Genomic DNA, 20,323 nt, shown 5'->3' on the forward strand with positions numbered 1-20,323 from the left:
CACAGAGGATGTGTACAATACACGTTTTTGTGTGTGTTTTTTTTTTTTTTATGGGGGGGTCACTTATAGAAGGATTAAACTAGGCCTTCAACAGACAGATGGCAGTCATTCGAAGGACGTTTAGAAGATGGTTTAACAGAACCATGCCAGTCATTTAAAGGGTCATCTACTAGTCATACAAGTGAACTGTCATACCAAGTAAATGTACGAAGTTCCTGGACCGGAAAGATTTTCAGTAACCATTTTCTTTCATTATTTCTTGAGCTTAGTGGTTGACGGGAGAGAAAACACAATCCATGTCTTATATAGTGTTGGTTTATTATTGCTTAGTCATGGTAAATGCATTGAAATTGAAAACATCTTTAACTCTGCATACCAGAAATAACGATAAACATATACTTCACAATACACTAGCACTTTAAAACTAGATACACCACAATGCGACACAAATCAGGCTGTCAATTTGGCCAATCAGAAGATTTTGGCAAAACGAACACATGATGGATAGACAAACAGACATAAGAGTGACGCTTTATATATATATACCAGAGCTTTATTGGGGAAACGCCAACAAGTTCGAGCCCTCCGCTGGATAGAACTGATGACACAGTTCAGTAAAAGATTTTTAAAATAAAGATCGAAATGTTTTTATGAATTTGAACTCATATTGTTTATTCGCTTTGTTCAGGCGACATGCAAGCTACATATGGTGAACATTCGTGCTATTTTGTTTTTTAATTCCCAAATTTTCTTTTTTAATTCCCAAACAAATTCTAGCAAATATACAATGACATTTGACCAATGACCCTGAAGTGTGATCTTGACCTCTTGCCTATGACATACCAGTTCTCATGTTGAATATTTGTATTTATTTATAATTTACTCAATGCATGGTCAAGCTTTAGTCTAAACAACAAGAAATTTTGAATAATGACCCTTTAGTAACATTGACCTTTGGCTGACTCATATGGGTCTTGTATTTAACACACCGGCTTCCATTGGCGACATCTGCGCAAAGTAAATTTAAAACCCTCTTATGCATTGTCAAGTTACAGCTAGGACAGAAATTATTGATGCCATCCGCCAGCACAACGACATACCCCAATCTAATAACCGAGGGTTTCCGTAGGATTGCCTGGTTAACGTGAAGTAATACATGTCAGTGAATCAGTCCCAACCATCGTATAATATTCACCAAAAGTAGGAAGGCAGATGCAAACCATGGCCTAGTGTTTTTTTAGTTGTTCATGGGTCATATCTTGGCAATACTTAATCAAATAAATATATGACAATACTAATATATGTGACATTTTGCTACTGTGCTTATTATCACAGGTAACATGATTACTAAATTTCATGGGAATATCATGATTATTCTATTGAGTTATGGTTGCACTCTCACAAATAGACAGTTTTGACTTTTTCATATATTTTTGGTCTCAGAATCAGCTCATTTTGGCATCCGAGCTTCAATTCAGTCATATAATATAACTCACAATAGAACAGATCTCAATTGTCTGATAAACTGCCGAAAATTTCAGTTTTCTTAAAGGGTTAGCCATAAATCATCAATTTTCAAACGAAAATTTAAAAAAAATGTGAACTGCTCTTTTGTCAGAAGTCTTATATCACTGGTTTCCAGACATAAACGCAAATATTGGCTAATTCCAAGACAAAAAAGATAATAAAAAAATGATGTCAAAACGGTCAATCTGTGAGTGTGCAGCTTTAAGGCCAATGCAACAGCATGTAGGGCGGTCAATATATACTGCTTAAAATTTTCAAAGAATCACCTGGCTTCTACTAATATGTCTTCATATAGACAACCAATGTAGATTTTATGGCCTTGCGAAATTGACACAAGGCTGATAAGTCCATTTTAAAAGAAATATAGTAAGGGTATAGAAAAGAATACTGGCACAGATCATAAAAAAAAACCTTCACAAATCTTTCTTTACACAAAAATACTTTGGAGAAGTTTCAATCTAATGAAAATGCAATGCAGTTGAATTACATTCTGAACACCCCTCTTATGTCACACAACGCTTACAATAACATTGAGGTTGAATAACACCCCTCTTATGTCACACAACGCTAACAATGACATTGAGGCTGTATAACACCCCTCTTATGTCACACAACGCTAACAATGACATTGAGGCTGTATAACACCCCTCTTATGTCACACAACGCTAACAATGACATTGAGGCTGTATAACACCCCTCTTATATCACACGACGCCAACAATGACATTAAGGTTGTATATCACCTCAATTCTGAAAAATCAGACAAGCTTGATATAGTGTCACAGATTTTGAAAGAGCATGATGAGTGGGAATTGACTTTTCACCAAGATTGAAAAATGACTTTTTACCAAGGGTGGAAAATGACTTTTCACCAAGAGTGGGAAATGACTTTTTACCAAGGGTGGGAAATGACTTTTCACCGAGGGTGGGACATGACTTTTCACCAAGAGTGGGAAATGACTTTTCACCAAGAGTGGGAAATGACTTCTTACCAAGGGTGGGAAATTACTTTTTACCAAGGGTGGAAAAAGACTTTTCACCAAGAGTGGCTTTTTACTTAGAGTGGGAAATGACATTTCATCAAGAGTGTGAAATGACTTTTGACCAAGACTTGGAAATGCTTTTTGTCCAAGAGGGGAAAATGACCTTTGAACAACATTTGGAAGCAAACAATCTAACACCCCTGTGATATGTGCGGTTGAAACAGGAAAGCTTTTCCTTTCTTACAATTATTGCTCTGAAAACTTAAAAACTGTGAATAAATTATTTGAATAGAATTATTACCATATACCTGACTAACATGTATATGCAAAATATTTCTGGTTATTTTTTTACAAAGAACTGTATGTTTTCAGCCCTATCTATCTGAAGTGCTGAGGGAGAAAACCCTAGCCGTCTTATCTTCTGAAACTGTCACCAAATATTTGCCATCTCTGAAAAAGGAAAAATGTTCATGCAATACTCTATTAAAAACATGTATGAATCAGTCCAAACTGGCAATGTTTCAAATTATTCTGTAGCAACAATGTATTCTTTGTCTCTGATATATATATGATATAAGGTTTCTCAGTCTGCAGCCATGATCTTAAATATACACATGTAATGCTCTTTAAACTAAATCACATCAAATTTAATTTTAATTGAAATGTTTATAGTTACAGTACAATCACATGTTAATATTCATGACATTTATTGCAACTTTTTCAGAAAAAATAATGAAAATAGGCATTCCTAAAGCTGCACTTCACAGTTCATCGTTTTGACAACTTTTTATCTCATAATGAGCCAAATTTTGCGTAAATGTCTGAAAACCTGTGATATAAGACTGCTGATAAAGAATCAGATCGCAGTTTTTAATATGTACCTTCGAAAATTGATGTTTAATGGCTAAAAGCGTTACTAACGCTTAAAGAAAAATGAATTTTTCGGCAGTTTTCCAATCAATTGAGATGTGCTCTATTGTGAGTTATGACTGAATTGAAAGCATTGATGCAAAAATCAGCTGATTCTGAGACAAAATAATAAAAGAAGTTGTCCGATCAGTCAATCTGTGAGTGAGAGTGCACCTTTAACAAAACCATCATCCCTAAAACTGAGATATAGAGAAACCAATATTTCCTACCTTGACACATCGAATCCCAGTATAGAGTCTGTGTGTCCAGTCCATTTTGAGACCATCTCACCATTTCTAGCGTCCCATAATCGTATAGCTCCATCTAAACAGCTTGTGTATACTTGTGGGGTTAAACGATCCCATTGTACACTGACTATACCCCCCTGAAATACAAGCAGAATTATGCCTTTAAGTTTTTATGTCACAGGTCCCAATTTCTCGAAAACTTCCTATGTCCCTTATAACAGGATTAAGCTAATCTCACTATTTTTGTTGTTCTATAAAATTTGTTATATTTACTTCTTCAAGAATTTTTAGAAATTATGTAGGAATAATCTGTATGATTAACAGAATAAACCATTTTCATTGATCAAAATCCATTTTCAGTTTGTATTTTGCTTCATTGAAATAAGCCACTTAAGCCTGTTAAGCTTATGAAGTTTCGAGAAATTGGGGCCAGATAATCAATGGCAACATGTTCTAATCTACGGCAATGTGTAATTATCAATGGCAACATGTTCTAATCTACGGCAATGTGTAATCATCAATGGCAACATGTTCTAATCTACGGCAATGTGTAATTATCAATGGCAACATGTTCTAATCTACGGCAATGTGTAATCATCAATGGCAACATGTTCTAATCTACGGCAATGCGGAATTTTCAATGGCAACATCTTCTAATCTACAGCAATGCGTAACTTTCAATGGCAACATGTTCTAATCTACGGCAATGTGTAATTATCAATGGCAACATGTTATATCAGTTCCATGTAAAACATAGGTTTGAAGTAATGTTCAGAGCTTTTAATGAGTCTACCCATGATGACATCAGGGATTTAACAATGCCTAAAAAAAAACAAGTAAAAATTCCATACCTCGTGCCGACACTTGTGCCTACAAATCTGTGTATTTGTGTCCCAGATACTTAATACCCCTGCCACTGTCCCTGTAGCAGCATAACTGTGCCTGCATTGTATAAATATGCCTACATTTATCAATATTTATGATTAAAGTAACAGTGTGTTAAAATGCCACTCAGCTGTCATTTTGATGTAATTAAATGTTAAAGGGCTTGGTTGGTTATCAAATTCAAACTAAGCAATGTAAAAGGCATTGAATTTTAAATTATGTTTATAGTTAAGATAACTTTTAACTTTAAGTCAAAATTAAATAAGTCTATATATTAATTTCATAAATATCAACTTTTAAGATATTTTTATAGTTTTTTATATGGTATAAAACTCACATTTTACCAGTCTGCAAAATAATTTGACTACCGTAATTTAGAACATTGAGGTTCCAAAATAATACACAATTTTTTTTCTCAGTTTTTAAGTTAAGGTAAATGGAATGCCTGAACAACATAAAACTAAATTAATTTAAATTTCTTCTGGTAACTTTAACATGTTAAAGTTCACATGCACGATCACGTGTACACCACATATCTCTTACGTTGGAGATAGGGCCACTGCTTCGACCGAATCCTCTTCAGTTTCCGGCGATGAACAATCATATGACCCCAGTAACTGAAAATATAAATTATATTTAAAATAATCATAAATGATATCATAAAATAATGTCATTATATAATTTTATATTTTTGATGTGACAATATATAATAATATATAACAGAGTATAAAAATTGTCCAATAAACAGCAATGTATACATAGCTGGGGCTGGTAACCATCAAAATAGTATTTATGATATAAATTAATTATAACTTCTGTGGTAATTCAATATAAAATTCATTAAACCAAGGCTTATTTTTTCTTAATTTAAGCAAACTTGTCTGATGATTTCCATTATGTAATATTACCACCCATGTAATATTCTCTATGTCTCCATATTTTTTTTAAGCCAACAAAGAATAGAAATTATTTTTGTAATACAGTCAGATCATGTTGGCTTAATTTCACAGGGACCAGCCAATATACAATATTCAGCCTCACAAACATTGAGCCAAGCGGGAATGCTTACAAATAGTAAAACTGAATCGGTCCTTAACATTTATATCAAGCCAACCATGAAAGCCAAGCAATATCAAGCCAACAGGTCTTGACTGTACATGTAGTCCATAACATATGGCATACATTCATCACCCTTCTTACATCTGTGATAAGCCACAGTAAAACCTTTTGAAAGACAAATTACTTCTAACTGACAGTAAATAAACAGAACTCATGCCCTGGTAGTAATAGGGTCATGTTTATGGAATAGCCCAAACCAGAGCGCAATACCAATGCTTGTCTGTTATATTTTCAGTCAAACAAGGGGCTGCCTGAGGGGCAAAACTCAGCCATTAAAACAGAAATATAGGCCATGCTTTACAAACAGACTAAGGCAAACATGTGTACCAAGTTTCATTTGAATATCTTGAAAAGACATTGAGCGTATCTGACCTTGAAACCATACAACAAATATTTGTTTCATTGGAAATTATATTGCACAAGATATGTGAACATGGAGGTACACAACTTAGCATACAAAAAAGTCATGTATAATTGTATTTCAATCTATGAGTATGACTGGTTTGATAGATGTTTATATAAATCAAAATGTGCAATGCTGACTAGCATAGATATATGGATTTGTATTATGGAGTTAACTAGATTATTTCTTATAATCCCAGTGTGTGTAAACCATGTGATAAATTGCGTCATGAATGGTATGTCTTATTTGGAAGTAAGAGGGCATCTTTAACCTTAAAAGGTTTCTAAACTACAAATTAAAGCACACACTAAAAAAGAATAAAATATTTTGGCATCTCACCTTTCCTGTAGAACTGTTGTAAGCTCTTGCCGTTACATCAGTTGACCCAGATAGGATCACATTGTTGACGGGGTGAGTGTCGACACACAGGACTGTCGACTTGTGGGCATTCACTCCTGTACAATGATGAAATAAGGCAGACTCAACATAATACGAGTGCTACAATAGGATAGCAAGGCTCATCCATTTTACTCAGTCATCTTAGGAGCAGAACTGAACTAGAACCGTGACAAGAGCGACAAATAGCCCCTAATACCGCCTATTTCTTTGAAAGGAGGCTATAACACAGACGTTATTATACACTGCATTATCACTCATCAGACTAGACCAAAGTATGTTATTTATTAAAATCCATCGAGTAAATTAGAAGTTAAGCTGCTGATAAGAAAAATTAACAAAGGGCAATAACTCTGTGCTAAGTTGAAAAAAATATGATTCTTGTACACTGCACTACCTCTCATTATGTTCAATCATTGTATGAAGTTGTATTTAATTTCATCTCAAAGTTTTCAAGTTATATTCCGGACAAGGAAAATTGCAATGAACCGAATGGCCGTCTGCAAACCACAGGGTGACTCCATTATTACCCCTTTAACTTTGTTTGTCAGAGGTATAAAAAGTATTTCAGCTTGAGTGATGAGTCTTGCTAGTCAAGTGTCAATTTCATTAATTAAAATCCTAGGAGCATATGGAACTTTTCAAGAGGAGATTTAAACAGCACTACAGCACTATTGAAACACCTTCCTTGGTGTGAAACTGCTTATAGAATTCTGAAATGAATGGCCGTTAAAGAATTAATGTCACAACTAAAAGGGTTTTAGTTAAAGATTTATGGAGGGGTTCTGCACCCTGTCCTTTTCCAGTTGCACCCTGCTACCCTTATGAAGACCAGCATGGGCAGCCTTCTCCCTTCATGGAATTGAATGCTTACGATGATAAAGGTTATTATGTTTCGATTATAACTAAAAAGTATCAATTAAAATACATACAAACATATTTGGCAGATGAAACCCTAATATTACTACAATTAAACACAATTCATTACTCTTTCTGTGAAATTCCTTCTTTACAGTCTGACACAAGGTCCTCTTTTTTCCACAGCACTCTGTCTCTTTTATGTAGCACCCTGTCCTTTTTAATACCTGACTAAAACCCTAAGTTCACTTCGTTTTTTGCATATTTTTATATTTAAGGTTTAAGTTCTTGGATACATGTTAATCAGACAAACCAAGCCTATGTGTTAATCTTGACTTCTATTCTTTGAAGTTTCGATGAGCTTAATATAGGTTTCAAAGAGCACAAGAGATCAGGAGTGTTGTGTAACAAACGCCATATCTCGTATCTTATTGTTGGCTTCAGTCAAACAAGGAGTTTAACTCAAAAATTATCAAACCCAGTTACAGTGGAGTTATGGATGTTGCTGTACAAGTGCGCATTGACTCTATCAACATGTGTACCAAATTCCATTCAAATATCTTGAATGGTAAGCCCACGGTCAAAGTTAAAGTTTGAAGATCACCAAAGGCTTGACAATATCAGGTCTTTGAACAAATATCCTGAAATATACCTGTTATATTGTGTTGAACACTGACAGACTTCAGATCCCAAATCTTGAGTGAACCATCATCATATCCAACACACATCCTTTTTCCTGAAACAAAATTATGTCTTATTATTCCCTATAGAATATTATACTCAATTATTCCCTATAGAATATTATAAAGAAAACTTCAACGGGCAACAATTTCTATTATTACGCGATGCCCTATATAAATGTAATTCAACTGTTTTACAAAAAGTAATAAACATTTCAATGTTTTGAACTGTTGGCCGGTCAACAGTATGTAGTGCGTGAGGCTACGTGATGGGTTTTACCGAAATTCTAAAAATTTATTGCATATCGTTTAAACTCATGAATTTCCAGAATCTGTTTTGCAATTTTAATTGGTTCACAGAGAATACCAAAGAAATTTCAAGCACTCAAACGTCTATATGATAAATATCATTACCAGACAAAAGCTTTTCAATATCAGACGTTAACAAACAATGTCGCGATTTGAAGATGTTTTTGATGTTTCCTAGATTGATCTCAACATATATAATCAAATATATAATCAGGTAATAAAACATTTGTTGCATGGGCGTTTGTGTAACAGTCAAAACTGTTGTCCCTCGGTGTCGGGGATGACATTCTGAACTGTTGCCTGCAGGAAGTCATCGCCTCCACCTCGGGACAACAGTTTTAACTGTTACACAAATGCCCATGCAACAAATGTATACTGTTACCCTGCACTGTTACTCCCTTGCACACTGTTGGCCACAGTCACAGTCATAGTATGGTGCAATACGGGTTTAACTGCTGTTTCTTCTGTGACATTTATGGCTAAGGAGTTTGGTTTATATTATGGTATCAAACAACAATGGCAATATTTTTGGCTCTGTAACTGAAGTGACGTTAAATACGTAATTCATATTTAAACAAGAGATATTTGTTAACCATTATGCACCCCCCACCCAAGCGCCATGTTGTCAGGATTACTTAGACAATTGAATGAAAAATGCATGGACCGAAATGACAGCTGATTGTTCATTGACATTGGATGCCTTTCAGGCAGTTTTGACCATCTAAAGTGTGAGGATAGTAGGTATACTTTTTAATCATGTTCAGATGATGACTGATACTTGCAGATTTAAATGTATCCTCTTAGCAGCAGGGAATAAGTAAATATGACGAAATTTTAATGATGAATATGAGTCTTTACCTTACAACATCAAAATCCATCAACTGGTCACCTGAAACCTAAATGTCAAGTTTGAGGGCCATGGGTGCAGGCATTGTCAAGTTATCACACAGACAAGCTTTTTGTGTTCAAGGTCACTATGACCTTGACCTTTGACCTGATGACCCCTAAAATCAAAAGGTCATTTACAGGTCAGGCCCAACCTCAAGACAAATTGAGGGCCATGGATGCAGGCATTGTCCAGTCATCACTCGAACAACATTTTTGCATTCAAGGTGACCTTGACCTTTGACTTGGTGACTCCAAAAATCAAAAGGGATCATCTACTGGTCAGGCCCCGCCTCCATGTCAAGTTATATGATCATAGGTCCAGGCATTGTTGAGATAATACTGGGAGAAGCTTTGTTAACTTTTCACATTAAAGGTCACTGTGACATTCACCTTCAATAGGGTTCATCTACTGGTCAGGCCCAACCTTCATGTCAAGTTTGATGGTCCAGGAATTGTCGAGTTTGCCTTGAAGGTCACTGTTACCTTGACCTTTGACCCCTTTAGTCAAGGCATTGTTGAGTTATCACTCGGACAACTATTTTATCATTCAAGGTCACTGTGACCTTGATCTTTGACAGGTCAGGCCCAACCTTTATGTCAAGTTTGATGACCATAGGTCTAGGCATTGTTGAGTTACCACTTGGACAAGCTTTAAAATCCTTTTACCTTTAACCTGGTGACCCCTATAATCAATAGTGATCATCTACTAGTCAGACCCAACCTTAATGTCAAGTTTGATGACCATACGTCTTAATTACTGATAACATGATTTTAACAGTGTATTAAATAGCTGAAAACACACATATACTAACCTTTCTACACCTACCATCAGAGAGAATAACCCCACAGGAGACAGTACAGCCATGACTCTGGAACACTTCACATTCCCCACTTAGAATCTTCCAAACACCCTTACACATTACTTCCTGTAATCTTTCTACACCTACCATCAGAGAGAATGACCCCACAGGAGACTGTACAGCCATGACTCTGGAGGGTTTTACATTCCCCACTAGGGATCTTCCACATCCAGATGTCGCCGTCAACTGTGCCCAGAAACAGAACATGGGAGGCAGGATGCCACTTCATCCACTACAAGGCAATTAACATGACATGAATTAGAGGATCCCTCCTTTCATTGAATTTCTTTTGGTAATCATGTGTTGTTCATTACTTTTATTTCCATTCATCTTTGTATTTTTGATGCCATATTCCAAATTTTGTATAATATTCATAATAGTTTAAACATTTATTCATAATAGTTTAAACATTTATTTTAATGGGGCTAGACACCAGATGGTCCTAAAATCCGCAAAAACATGTACTTTATTTCCAAAAGACAAGCCTAGATTTGTCAATATGAACTAGTATGAGGCCTATATAATACATCATACAATATGATAAAAAGAATATTTTGAGTTAACCCGTTTTTTGAGTTTACCCGTTTAAAATTAGCGCATAATGGTTATCCGGTTTAAAGGGTGTATATTTAGCATGTGAAAGTCACGTGATTAGTACAGATATATATATACAGACGCTTTTTTAGCTGAACCTCGATTTATGTGGTGGAAAACCCCAGTAAATTTCGAATTGGAAAATTGAGCAAAAACTGTAAAAGATACATATGTAGTAGGGGATGTGACACATCAGTAAGTAAGATTCAATGCGTTGTTCACAATGATATTACTTTTAGGTAAGTTATTATCATCATTTTTTTACTTTAAGGTAGCACACCCTTAATGGGCGCCATTTCAAACTATGATCAGCTTGATAATTTTTTAATGTGTATCATTTCCTGGATTCAAAAACAAAATTTAAAAGTAATTTATTGTCAAATAACACTTTTATTTATTTATTTTATTTAAATTTGAACTACCCTACCCCCATTTCAGAATTGTCTATATTAATAAGTATCTTTAATCTTTTGGGAACATTATGCCAAAAAATCAAAATGTTTTACTGTCTCATTTAAAAAAAAGTTTGTAATTCCCAACCACCTATTTCAGCAGTGCCTGCAAGTTGTAAAATCTTCACAAAAGCTAATATTTTGTGTAGAAATGTATTTAATTGCTTTTTAATGAAACTACAATATTAACTTCTGTAAAAAATGTAAGCTAATGAAAACAAAGAAGAAGAAAAAAAAAATTGTGCTTCTGGCTGGATTCAAACCACTACCTTGAAACCTTCAAAAATATTTGTAGTCCTGTGCTTAACAACATAGGCTAGAGCATTAAAATTGAATAGTTTCAAGTGGAGATTTTCATTAGGGGTGTGCTACCTAAATAATAAACACTTATATTTTCACATATGTATAGCAACTGGCTTGTAATTTATTTGGACTGTGAAATTTTAGTCAAAATTGTTATCTCAACGCCTTTGTGTGTCAGTTTGATTTTGAAAACCATTCACTGATATCATTATACTAATGGTCAACTGAATCACTGATTGCAATCATAAATGCTTCTTACCTCAGCATCTGAGCACTCAAATGTGAAGACATCTTCCTTTGTTTCAACTTTCCAGACTTTTACCAGCCCTGACAGGTCGGCAGTGGCTACATACGTCCCATCATGGCTAAAACTGGTACATGTAACAGATTCCTTGTGACCTGAAAAAGGGATGTACTGTAGTTACTAAAGAAACATCATCATTAAAGGGACTAGACACCAGATCATCCCAAAATTGGCAAATACAGTGTTTCCTAAAACCAAGCCTAGAATTATCAATACAATCAAGTATGAGGCCGATAATATATAATTTTACATGTTTAAATGAATATTTTATCGCTGTCTCAGCTGAGTTTACCGGTTTAAAAATAGTGCATATTTAGTTTATAGTGTGTTTATTTATAACGTAAGGGCCCAAGCTTAATACTGATACATATTCCAACTTTTTTTTAATTTAATTGGATTTACGTGGTAGACAAACTTAGTAAATTTCACATTATAAAAATATGCAAAAACTGGAAAAAATACATTTGTCCTAAGCAAGTGATACATTAGTAAATAAGATTCAATGCCCTGTTTTTTTTACACTAAAATTCTTGTAATGGTATTACTGTAAAACTGCGATCGTTTGTACAGGCGGTCGTTCTAGAACCGGCGGTCCCTCAAGGTCACATTTAGTCACGAATATAATTCCTGCTATTTTCATATAAGATATACCGACACTGCATTGAAACCTAAATAAGCCGAGGAGTCGAGCACAATAGCTGGTCCCAAATACACAGATCATGCACAAAACCTTATGACCTTGAGGTCATAATTTCACACTTTTTCCCGAACGCGTGTTCCAAAATAAACAAACAATTGCTAGGCGTTAAATGTTTTGCAAGTTGTCAAAATTGCAATGACAGTTGAAAGGAAATTTGATAAGGTGTGAAAAACCGTTTATCACTGTTTACGCATGACCGTTATTAGTTGATAAGGGCATTTGAGAAGATAATTACGATTCTAATATGCACTGTCATATTTCAATGTTGTTCGTTTAGAAAATGTGCTTTTTGTAAAAATAAACTTTACTATTCATTCATTTATTGGTTTTTCTCTTACATTTTGTAAACGACAGCCTTTGAACATATCAGCAATTTCCACAACGCAATACATAATCGGTGTCAATGTAAACATTCGGTTTGACGACTTCAAAATAAAATGCACTGAAAGACAATTTATAACAGACTGGGAAATTGAAACCTGGGTCGTTCGAAACATTGGTTCCTTCGAGGTTTTAGCTCGGACCCGGCGTCCTCAAGCGATCGCAGTTGGGCCTAAAAAAAAATACATTTGGTTCGGGTTACCCGATCCCTACCTACGGAATAGGCGCCGACCCTATCGTTTTTATAGTCAGTTTGAAAAAAAAAATGAAAAACTAAAAAAAAAAAAAAAAAAAAAAACTCTTTTTTTTTTGGTGCAAAATCTTAAATGCTAATATAGACGATAACTTTAACACCATTCTCCTATGATGAAAATGACATTTTTATATAAAGTCTAATAAAAAAAAAAAAAAACCTACCCTACCTATTTTTGAAAAGGATGTAACCCTAACCAAACAATTTTTTTTTTAAGCCTTGTACTGTTTCTGGTTTCTTGTCCCTTTAAAGTATACAATGTACTAGGCCTAAAACAAACACTTCTATTCTGTGTTACCTGACCCTACCTAATAAATCGGCACTGACCCTACCGTTTAAATAAAAAAAAATGTGTGTGTGCTTTATATGACTCTTTGTCATTGTTTAAAACCCTTTAAAGCTTTATATAGAAGATTACTTTAACGCCATTCCTCTATGATGACAATACCGTTCTTACAAAAAGCCTTCCTACCCTGCCTGCTTTTGAAAAGGAAGTAACCCTAACCAAACCATGAACTTAAGGGTTTGTGATCTCAAACAAGTCAAGTTTGGGGTTGTTATAAGACCCTTGAATTGAGCCACTGTCAGAGTCTTTTTTAACATTTTAACTTTTTTTCACTTGAAGGAAAAAAACCTCCAAAAGATGATTGTCATTCAGAAACTTGTCAAAAGATATGAGGACATTATACCCCTCTGTTCCAGTTAAAGTAAATCTTTATGGTGAAAATGTGATCAGCCCACATATCAAGATCATTTTTAATAAACTCCTCTTGATAATCCAGTGGGGTTTTTTTTTGCTCATTTTGGGCCCCATTCCTTTTCAGAAAAAGTATATATTTTCCCCTACCCATGTGAAAAAAGTCCCCTTCATATTTTTCATATTTTTTTGAGAAGCATTAATCAAATGTATCAATCAAGTGCCATTCATGAATATGTTGGTAGGTTTGTTGAATAAACGGTTTGCAAACAAGTTGAACATTATATGAATCATGTAAGTATTTTTCCTCTTTTTTCCAAAACGACGCTTATTTTCGCCTATACTATTTTCGCCCTGCCAAGTTGAATAAAACACTGTAATCATGCACATAGTATACCAAAGAGATTTCTTACCAGTGCATTCAAAGAGAACCTTACCAGTGCATTCAAAGAGAACCTTACCAGTGCATTCAAAGAGAACCTTACCAGTGCATTCAAAGAGAACCTTACCAGTGCATTCAAAGAGAACTTCTCCAGTGGAGATTTTCCACACAAACGCTGTATCATCCTGACCTCCGGTTACGGCCAGTTGGCTGGTGTTAGGATCAATATGCACAGAAAATACGGCGTCTGAAGAAAAGAAAGATCTAGCGCTGAAACAAATCCTATGCATCTCAGAGGAAGAAAAGTACTAACATACAGACTTTACACACAAAGTTGTTACTGCACACCACTGAATTGAATAAAACTTCAATACTAGATGTAAGTAGTACCGATTATCTACTAAGTTTCAAGAAAAAACAGCTAAGCCGTAGCATATGTAAAAATGAAAATTTAATGTCTTTTACTATACACCGCCTACTACTAACTAAATTATTCTGTTGATGATTAAATTCAAATAACTGCAATTCAAAAAATATTGTTGCCCATACAATTAAAAGCTCCTTACAAATATCATGTAATGCATAGAGAAATATCATATCATAACTGAGACTTGAATTTACAGGAAAACTATTCTTCATCTTCCTCCAAATAATATGCAGGGCTCTCGGAGCCCCTAACATATTAACTACATGTACATACAATGTCGTTGATCAGCCAAGAAGGTTAAGAAGTGATCAAAGCAGTAAAAATTGCTGTACATAGCCAGCCCTTCATTGAAAGTGTCCCAAGGTTAGACAGTAGCAACAGTCTCTGGCAGCTGGTTCAACAGACAAATACCAGGTGGAAAGAATGTAATGGTGATATAGATCAGTCAAATCCTTTTATTTGGGATATATTGGATCACAATCAAGGGTTGTAATACCTTTGTGTTTATCAAAGACTACCCCAGCCATGTCTTGAACTTCTATTTGACCACCAGATGCCTCCATATCATCATCAAAATCTTCACCAAGGTCAGCTTCTTCCATCACCTCTGATATATCTGTTGAAATGGAAAATAGGATTATGGCCAGAAATTTAAAATAATTTTACATTTTGAAAAGATTGTTTAATAAGACCACTTGTCAAACAATGGTCACTTATTCCTAGATTTATTTTTTAGATCATTTTGTGCTTGGAGCCACAGGTGTCCGGTGCGTTGTTTTGACCCCCACCACCCTCTTCTACTCCCCGCCCCCTCTACAACCCACCATTTTTTTCCAAATGTCTCAAAAATGAGTCAGCAAGCCCCTTGACGACGTTGTTTGAATTTTTTTTTAAAGAAAAACACAACTTGTTTTTTTTCAACAAATGTGGGGTAGTCAAGGGGGTTGGGGGTCAAAACAACGCACCGGACACCTGAGCTTGGAGCGGCTAATCCGGGAGGATAGAAATGTGCATGGATAAGATCCAGCAGTCTGCCTTGCTTAGTCGATTGAGCCCCATGTTAGGGATCCAGTAGTTTTGTGATCCAGCCCCATACATAGCATATCTTTTCCTAGTCCAAATAATTGTACGTTGGCGGATTTTTTTTAGATTTTTGATATGGCAAATCCTTCACGTACAAATTGTTTAGTATCAAAAGTGGGTAGTTGTTCCGATCAGGATTCCGGGTTAAAGCATATAGAGTCTATAAAATATCATAAAAACAAGAAATATTACCAGATAATGTTATTTTATAATAGTTCCGTACACAAAAAATAAATATCCAACTTATAATTATGAGTTTGACGGCTTTTTTTCATTTCATTCTGTCAAAACATAAAGATATATACATGAAGGGCACCTGCAAGGCTTCAGGGCACAGTTTTAAATCGCTCGGAACATTTCGGCCATGGCCGAGTTGTTACGATTGTATAACGAGGTCTATCTCGAAGCTTTGTCGGAGGAGGCCGAGTTATTACGATTATATCGAGTTGTTCCCCTTCGCATAATTGCTTTCTGTGTCAGTCAACTTTCGTTTAATTGGAAAGGTAAACAACTTGTTTTAATGCATTAAATGCTTGTTTGGTGCAAAAACACATTTCACTTACATGGTAAAATATGTATATAACTCTTTATGATCAATTTCAACCATAAATACCTCACTTAAAACAATTTCAATATTTTTAAAACACCCCCGTTTTTTGCACATTCTCGTTTAGACGTTAGGGATTGGAAGAATCCCGTATAACACGTCTATTATTTTAGACTAATCTTTTCCCTAAGGTTTACTGTAAGATCACTCATTTTTTATTTAAAATTATATTTTGAGCTTCATGAAATCTAATCTAAATGGCTAAAAAAAAGACATATGCACTTCTTTTCTTGCACTTTTTCTTCAGACATGCGCCAACTGTGGAGAGATAGTACCACTACTCTTTCATACCAGAAGACTCTTGGGCATAACCACTTCGAAGGAAGGTCAGTAAAATCAGTATTAATCTTTCAGAATGTGATTTTAAGGTTCATACAAAACAAATTGACTTGATGATTTCCTGTTTTATTCATAAAGGAAAATGGACAGTACAATTTTAGAACCATATGATAGCAACAATCAGTGATTTTTAAAAAAGATCAAATCCAGCTTAAACCTTACTGTTTCAGATAGATATAACCATACTTATAACAAAAATGTATACTTTTATTATGTTATGTCAAAGCACATAGAATTTAACAACTCCAGATTATGCAAAAAATCAACATTCGGAAAGTCACTTTTTTCACTTTTCACAAAAAGCTGACCCAAGTTTTTTATTCCACTCTAGAATGTTTTTCCAGTGCACAATTCACTCCTGACTGCTTCTATAACCATCACTGACCTATCCTGTATCTTGTATTGGACCAAGCAACTTCTTAGTATGCTGCTAAGATGAATCGAAGTGCCCCGCGCCAAGACAGAAATACCTGAAAATAGGCAAAACATACATATAAGACATTAATATGGGGAAAAATGTTTATCACATTATATTTTACATTACTTTTATATAAATACATATTAAACTGACCTATCCCGTATCTTTTATTGGACCAGGCAACTTCTTAGTATGCTGCTTAGATGAATCGAAGTGCGCCGCGCCAAGACAGAAATACCTGAAAATAGGCAAAACATTCATATAAGACATTTATATGGGAAAAAATGTTCATCACATTATATTTTACATTAGTTTTATAAAAATACATATTAAACAGGTTAGTTTCTCAATTACGAAATGATAATGCACTGCAAGAATGATATAATGTCAGGTTAGAAGCTATGAAGTTACCCCATAAACCAACTGTTAATATAATTCTGAACATAAACTGTTAGCATGTGTTATTATTTTACATTATCTACAGAAAATAAACCGAAATAGCAAGCATTATTAGCTTTAGAACCAAAGAATGGAATGTGATATTTGTCATTTAGTATGTAAAAAACTGCCTTATGTTTTATTAAAAAATAATTAACTTTTCTTAACTAAAACTCGGAAACTAATCTACTGTTCTAGGCAAGCAACATTTGTTAACATTATAACATTATAAAGCATCTAAACTTAACAACATGCTACATGCTTTTAGTATTAACTTAACAATGAAACATGAATGCTTTTAGTATTAACTTAACAATGAAACATGAATGCTTTTAGTATTAACGTAACAATGAAACATGGGTGCCTTTTAATAGTATTAACTTAACAATGAAACATGATTGATGAGGGATGAGATGAGAGTGTTAAACTGGCACCTGAAAATAATAATGTTAATGGAAAGTTAACACTCTCCCTCAGACACAGAGGATTTCAACTGGAACATGTGCACTGTTAAATGTGTCTTACATGTAAATAATGTGGATTATGCCAACACCAGTTTCTATGTCAATATCTGAAAAGCTCAAATAATCTTCATTGAACTTTAAATACTGCTTAAGCTGATCTTTTATAAATAGCACAACTATTCTACCACAAGCTGCAAATCACCTTGTTTGTAATCCTGACATAAGTTATATGCATAAATAGCATCATCATTGTCATATTTAACATTATACCATTCTCCAAAGCTGGGAACCACTGATATAACAAATCCTTTATATTCTTTGCCATCAAAGTTGAACCAGCCCGAGGCGGACACACTCTGTCACGGAGTCAGTGAGTTTCTTCTGAAAATGAATTGAATACAAATGCACTTATTTTTTAAACAAAACCATTTGTTAACTCAGTTATACACATTACTTTCAGGTTTGACACTGGAACCAATATTTGTGCATGATAAATGAGAAGAAAGCCTTGCCTTAAATTAGTTTTGCTTTTTTTAGATTATATATTTAACATCGATTGCAAAAAAATGTATGAAAAGTACGACGATTTTGAGTACGAAAAGGATATCACAAAAATGCATCAATTTATCAGACAAACAAATAAGATTCAATAAATGCATACATGCAATAACTCAATATAACCAACCTGCACCAAACGGCAATATTGTCATCTACCAGATACAAATCGCTGTTGCAATTACGAAGTAATACGCATTAATTTTTGTTTGCAATCGTTCCGGAAACGTCCACATTAGTAAGTGCTCGATTGGCAGGGGAGGTAATTTTATCCATTCTTAACTCCCTTCGCGGTCGCGCACCAATATTGAAAATAACCTAAATTCACATATATTACGGTTAAATACGGTGTAAATGTTACCCATTTTATTTAGAATGATGATCAAACTTCATTAAAACCACAGAAAGATCCGCGTATATGGCCGTTTTCAACAAAATCCCGATTTGTTTAGTTTTCAAACCTTATTCTCCCTACTAAAAATCAGCATTTATATAATATGTAGGTCATATACGCCATATTTGGACTTAATCCCACCCATTTATGCTAATATTTCATTTGGTTAACCTTTCTTTTCTTCGCATTGACGCGTATAAAATATGCTAAATTTCCGGGTCAGGTTTTAGCGAAAACACCGATTGCGCAATAATTGGCTTTGCACATGCGCGGTTGACGCTACATATGATCACATCATTATTCTTAAAAAATATCCGAATCGCAATCATTATCCGAAAGACGTAAATATTAAATAAATATATAAACACCATCTACCTCTATTATCATCAAGTTCAATAACATGAAGGATGTCTTCAGCATTTATTACATCATCGAATTCTCCATCACCAGAATTTTCATTTCCAGACATGATTGATAATGTATTTTGGGAGAATTATAAATATGCCAATTTCACGTGTGAGAGCGTCGCTACGATGCTGACTTCCGTCCATGTATCGGGACGTTTGTAATACGGTAAACTATTTAGCCAATGTGATGTATTTGAGCGAACGTTGAATCATAACCTTCACCTCCATCATCATCACCACCACCATCATCACCACCACTATCATCATCATCATCATCATCATCATCATCCTCAGCATCACCATCATCATCATCATCATCACTTCATCATTATTTTAAACTATCACGGGTAACCCCTCTACGGCCTTGAGCGACTTTAATACCTATCTGTTTCTCTTTTTTAACATAAAATACTACGTTTCAAGACGAAACACTATTTTCAAGGTACCAAATAATGCTAACTTTTGAATCACTGCGTTTCGCATATATATAACCCTCTTTTAAGGGTTTCGTGTGAACTCGTCGTTCAAAAAACCGTGAGAAGGAGCAGTGGGATTTAGCTCAGCCTCAGGTATTTGTTATTCATCTTGAGCTAGGGAGATACGCGGTATGAAGCAACTTTAAAAGTGGTAGCTCTTGCTACGCAAAAATCGCAGTGAGAAGCATCTCCTCGTGTATTTTATTATAAAATGTCTATTTTATAGGCAATCGAAATATATTGCAACCGATGATTCAGAAGGGATTGCATTTCTGTATCCACACCTTCAGCACCATAAGAGGTGTCGGGACACAACGAATGCTTCCGGGACGTTGTTTCCCTTCAAGAAGGTCTTAAAAACAATGTTTCTCTCCATTTAGGTAGCATATAATGATATGTACACTGCATTGTTGTATGCATTTTGAAGTTCACACATGATTTATATAATATTTAATTACATTAATTAATAAAAAACATAAGCAGTAATTGAATGATAAAAGTTAAGATCGAACTCCAATTACAAACACTATACCATTTACTTGTACATGATGTCTATACACGTGAACATGATCTAAGAAGTTATG

The 20,323-nt window shown here is 34.7% G+C and overlaps 1 protein-coding gene and 1 long non-coding RNA gene across 2 annotated transcripts; both read right to left on the reverse strand.

Annotated features, from left to right (window-relative positions):
• Positions 1-299: 299 nt before the first annotated feature.
• Positions 300-19,391, reverse strand: LOC128241638 (angio-associated migratory cell protein-like). The gene is made up of 11 exons (XM_052958652.1): positions 19,232-19,391; positions 15,055-15,174; positions 14,259-14,378; positions 11,674-11,813; positions 10,153-10,297; positions 7,981-8,064; positions 6,414-6,529; positions 5,096-5,169; positions 4,519-4,609; positions 3,650-3,804; positions 300-2,960 (listed from the first exon to the last, which is right to left on the reverse strand). The coding sequence occupies exons 1-11, from the start codon at positions 19,323-19,325 to the stop codon at positions 2,885-2,887; spliced, it is 1,215 nt and encodes a 404-aa protein (XP_052814612.1). The 5' UTR covers positions 19,326-19,391; the 3' UTR covers positions 300-2,884.
• On the reverse strand, positions 16,774-18,736 carry LOC128241639 (uncharacterized). The gene is made up of 4 exons (XR_008262422.1): positions 18,593-18,736; positions 18,178-18,288; positions 17,159-17,243; positions 16,774-17,057 (listed from the first exon to the last, which is right to left on the reverse strand). It is a non-coding gene; the product is annotated as an uncharacterized LOC128241639 (long non-coding RNA).
• Positions 19,392-20,323: the final 932 nt, after the last annotated feature.

The sequence above is a fragment of the Mya arenaria genome, chromosome 7 (assembly GCF_026914265.1).
Source record: "Mya arenaria isolate MELC-2E11 chromosome 7, ASM2691426v1".
NCBI lineage: Eukaryota > Metazoa > Mollusca > Bivalvia > Myida > Myidae > Mya > Mya arenaria.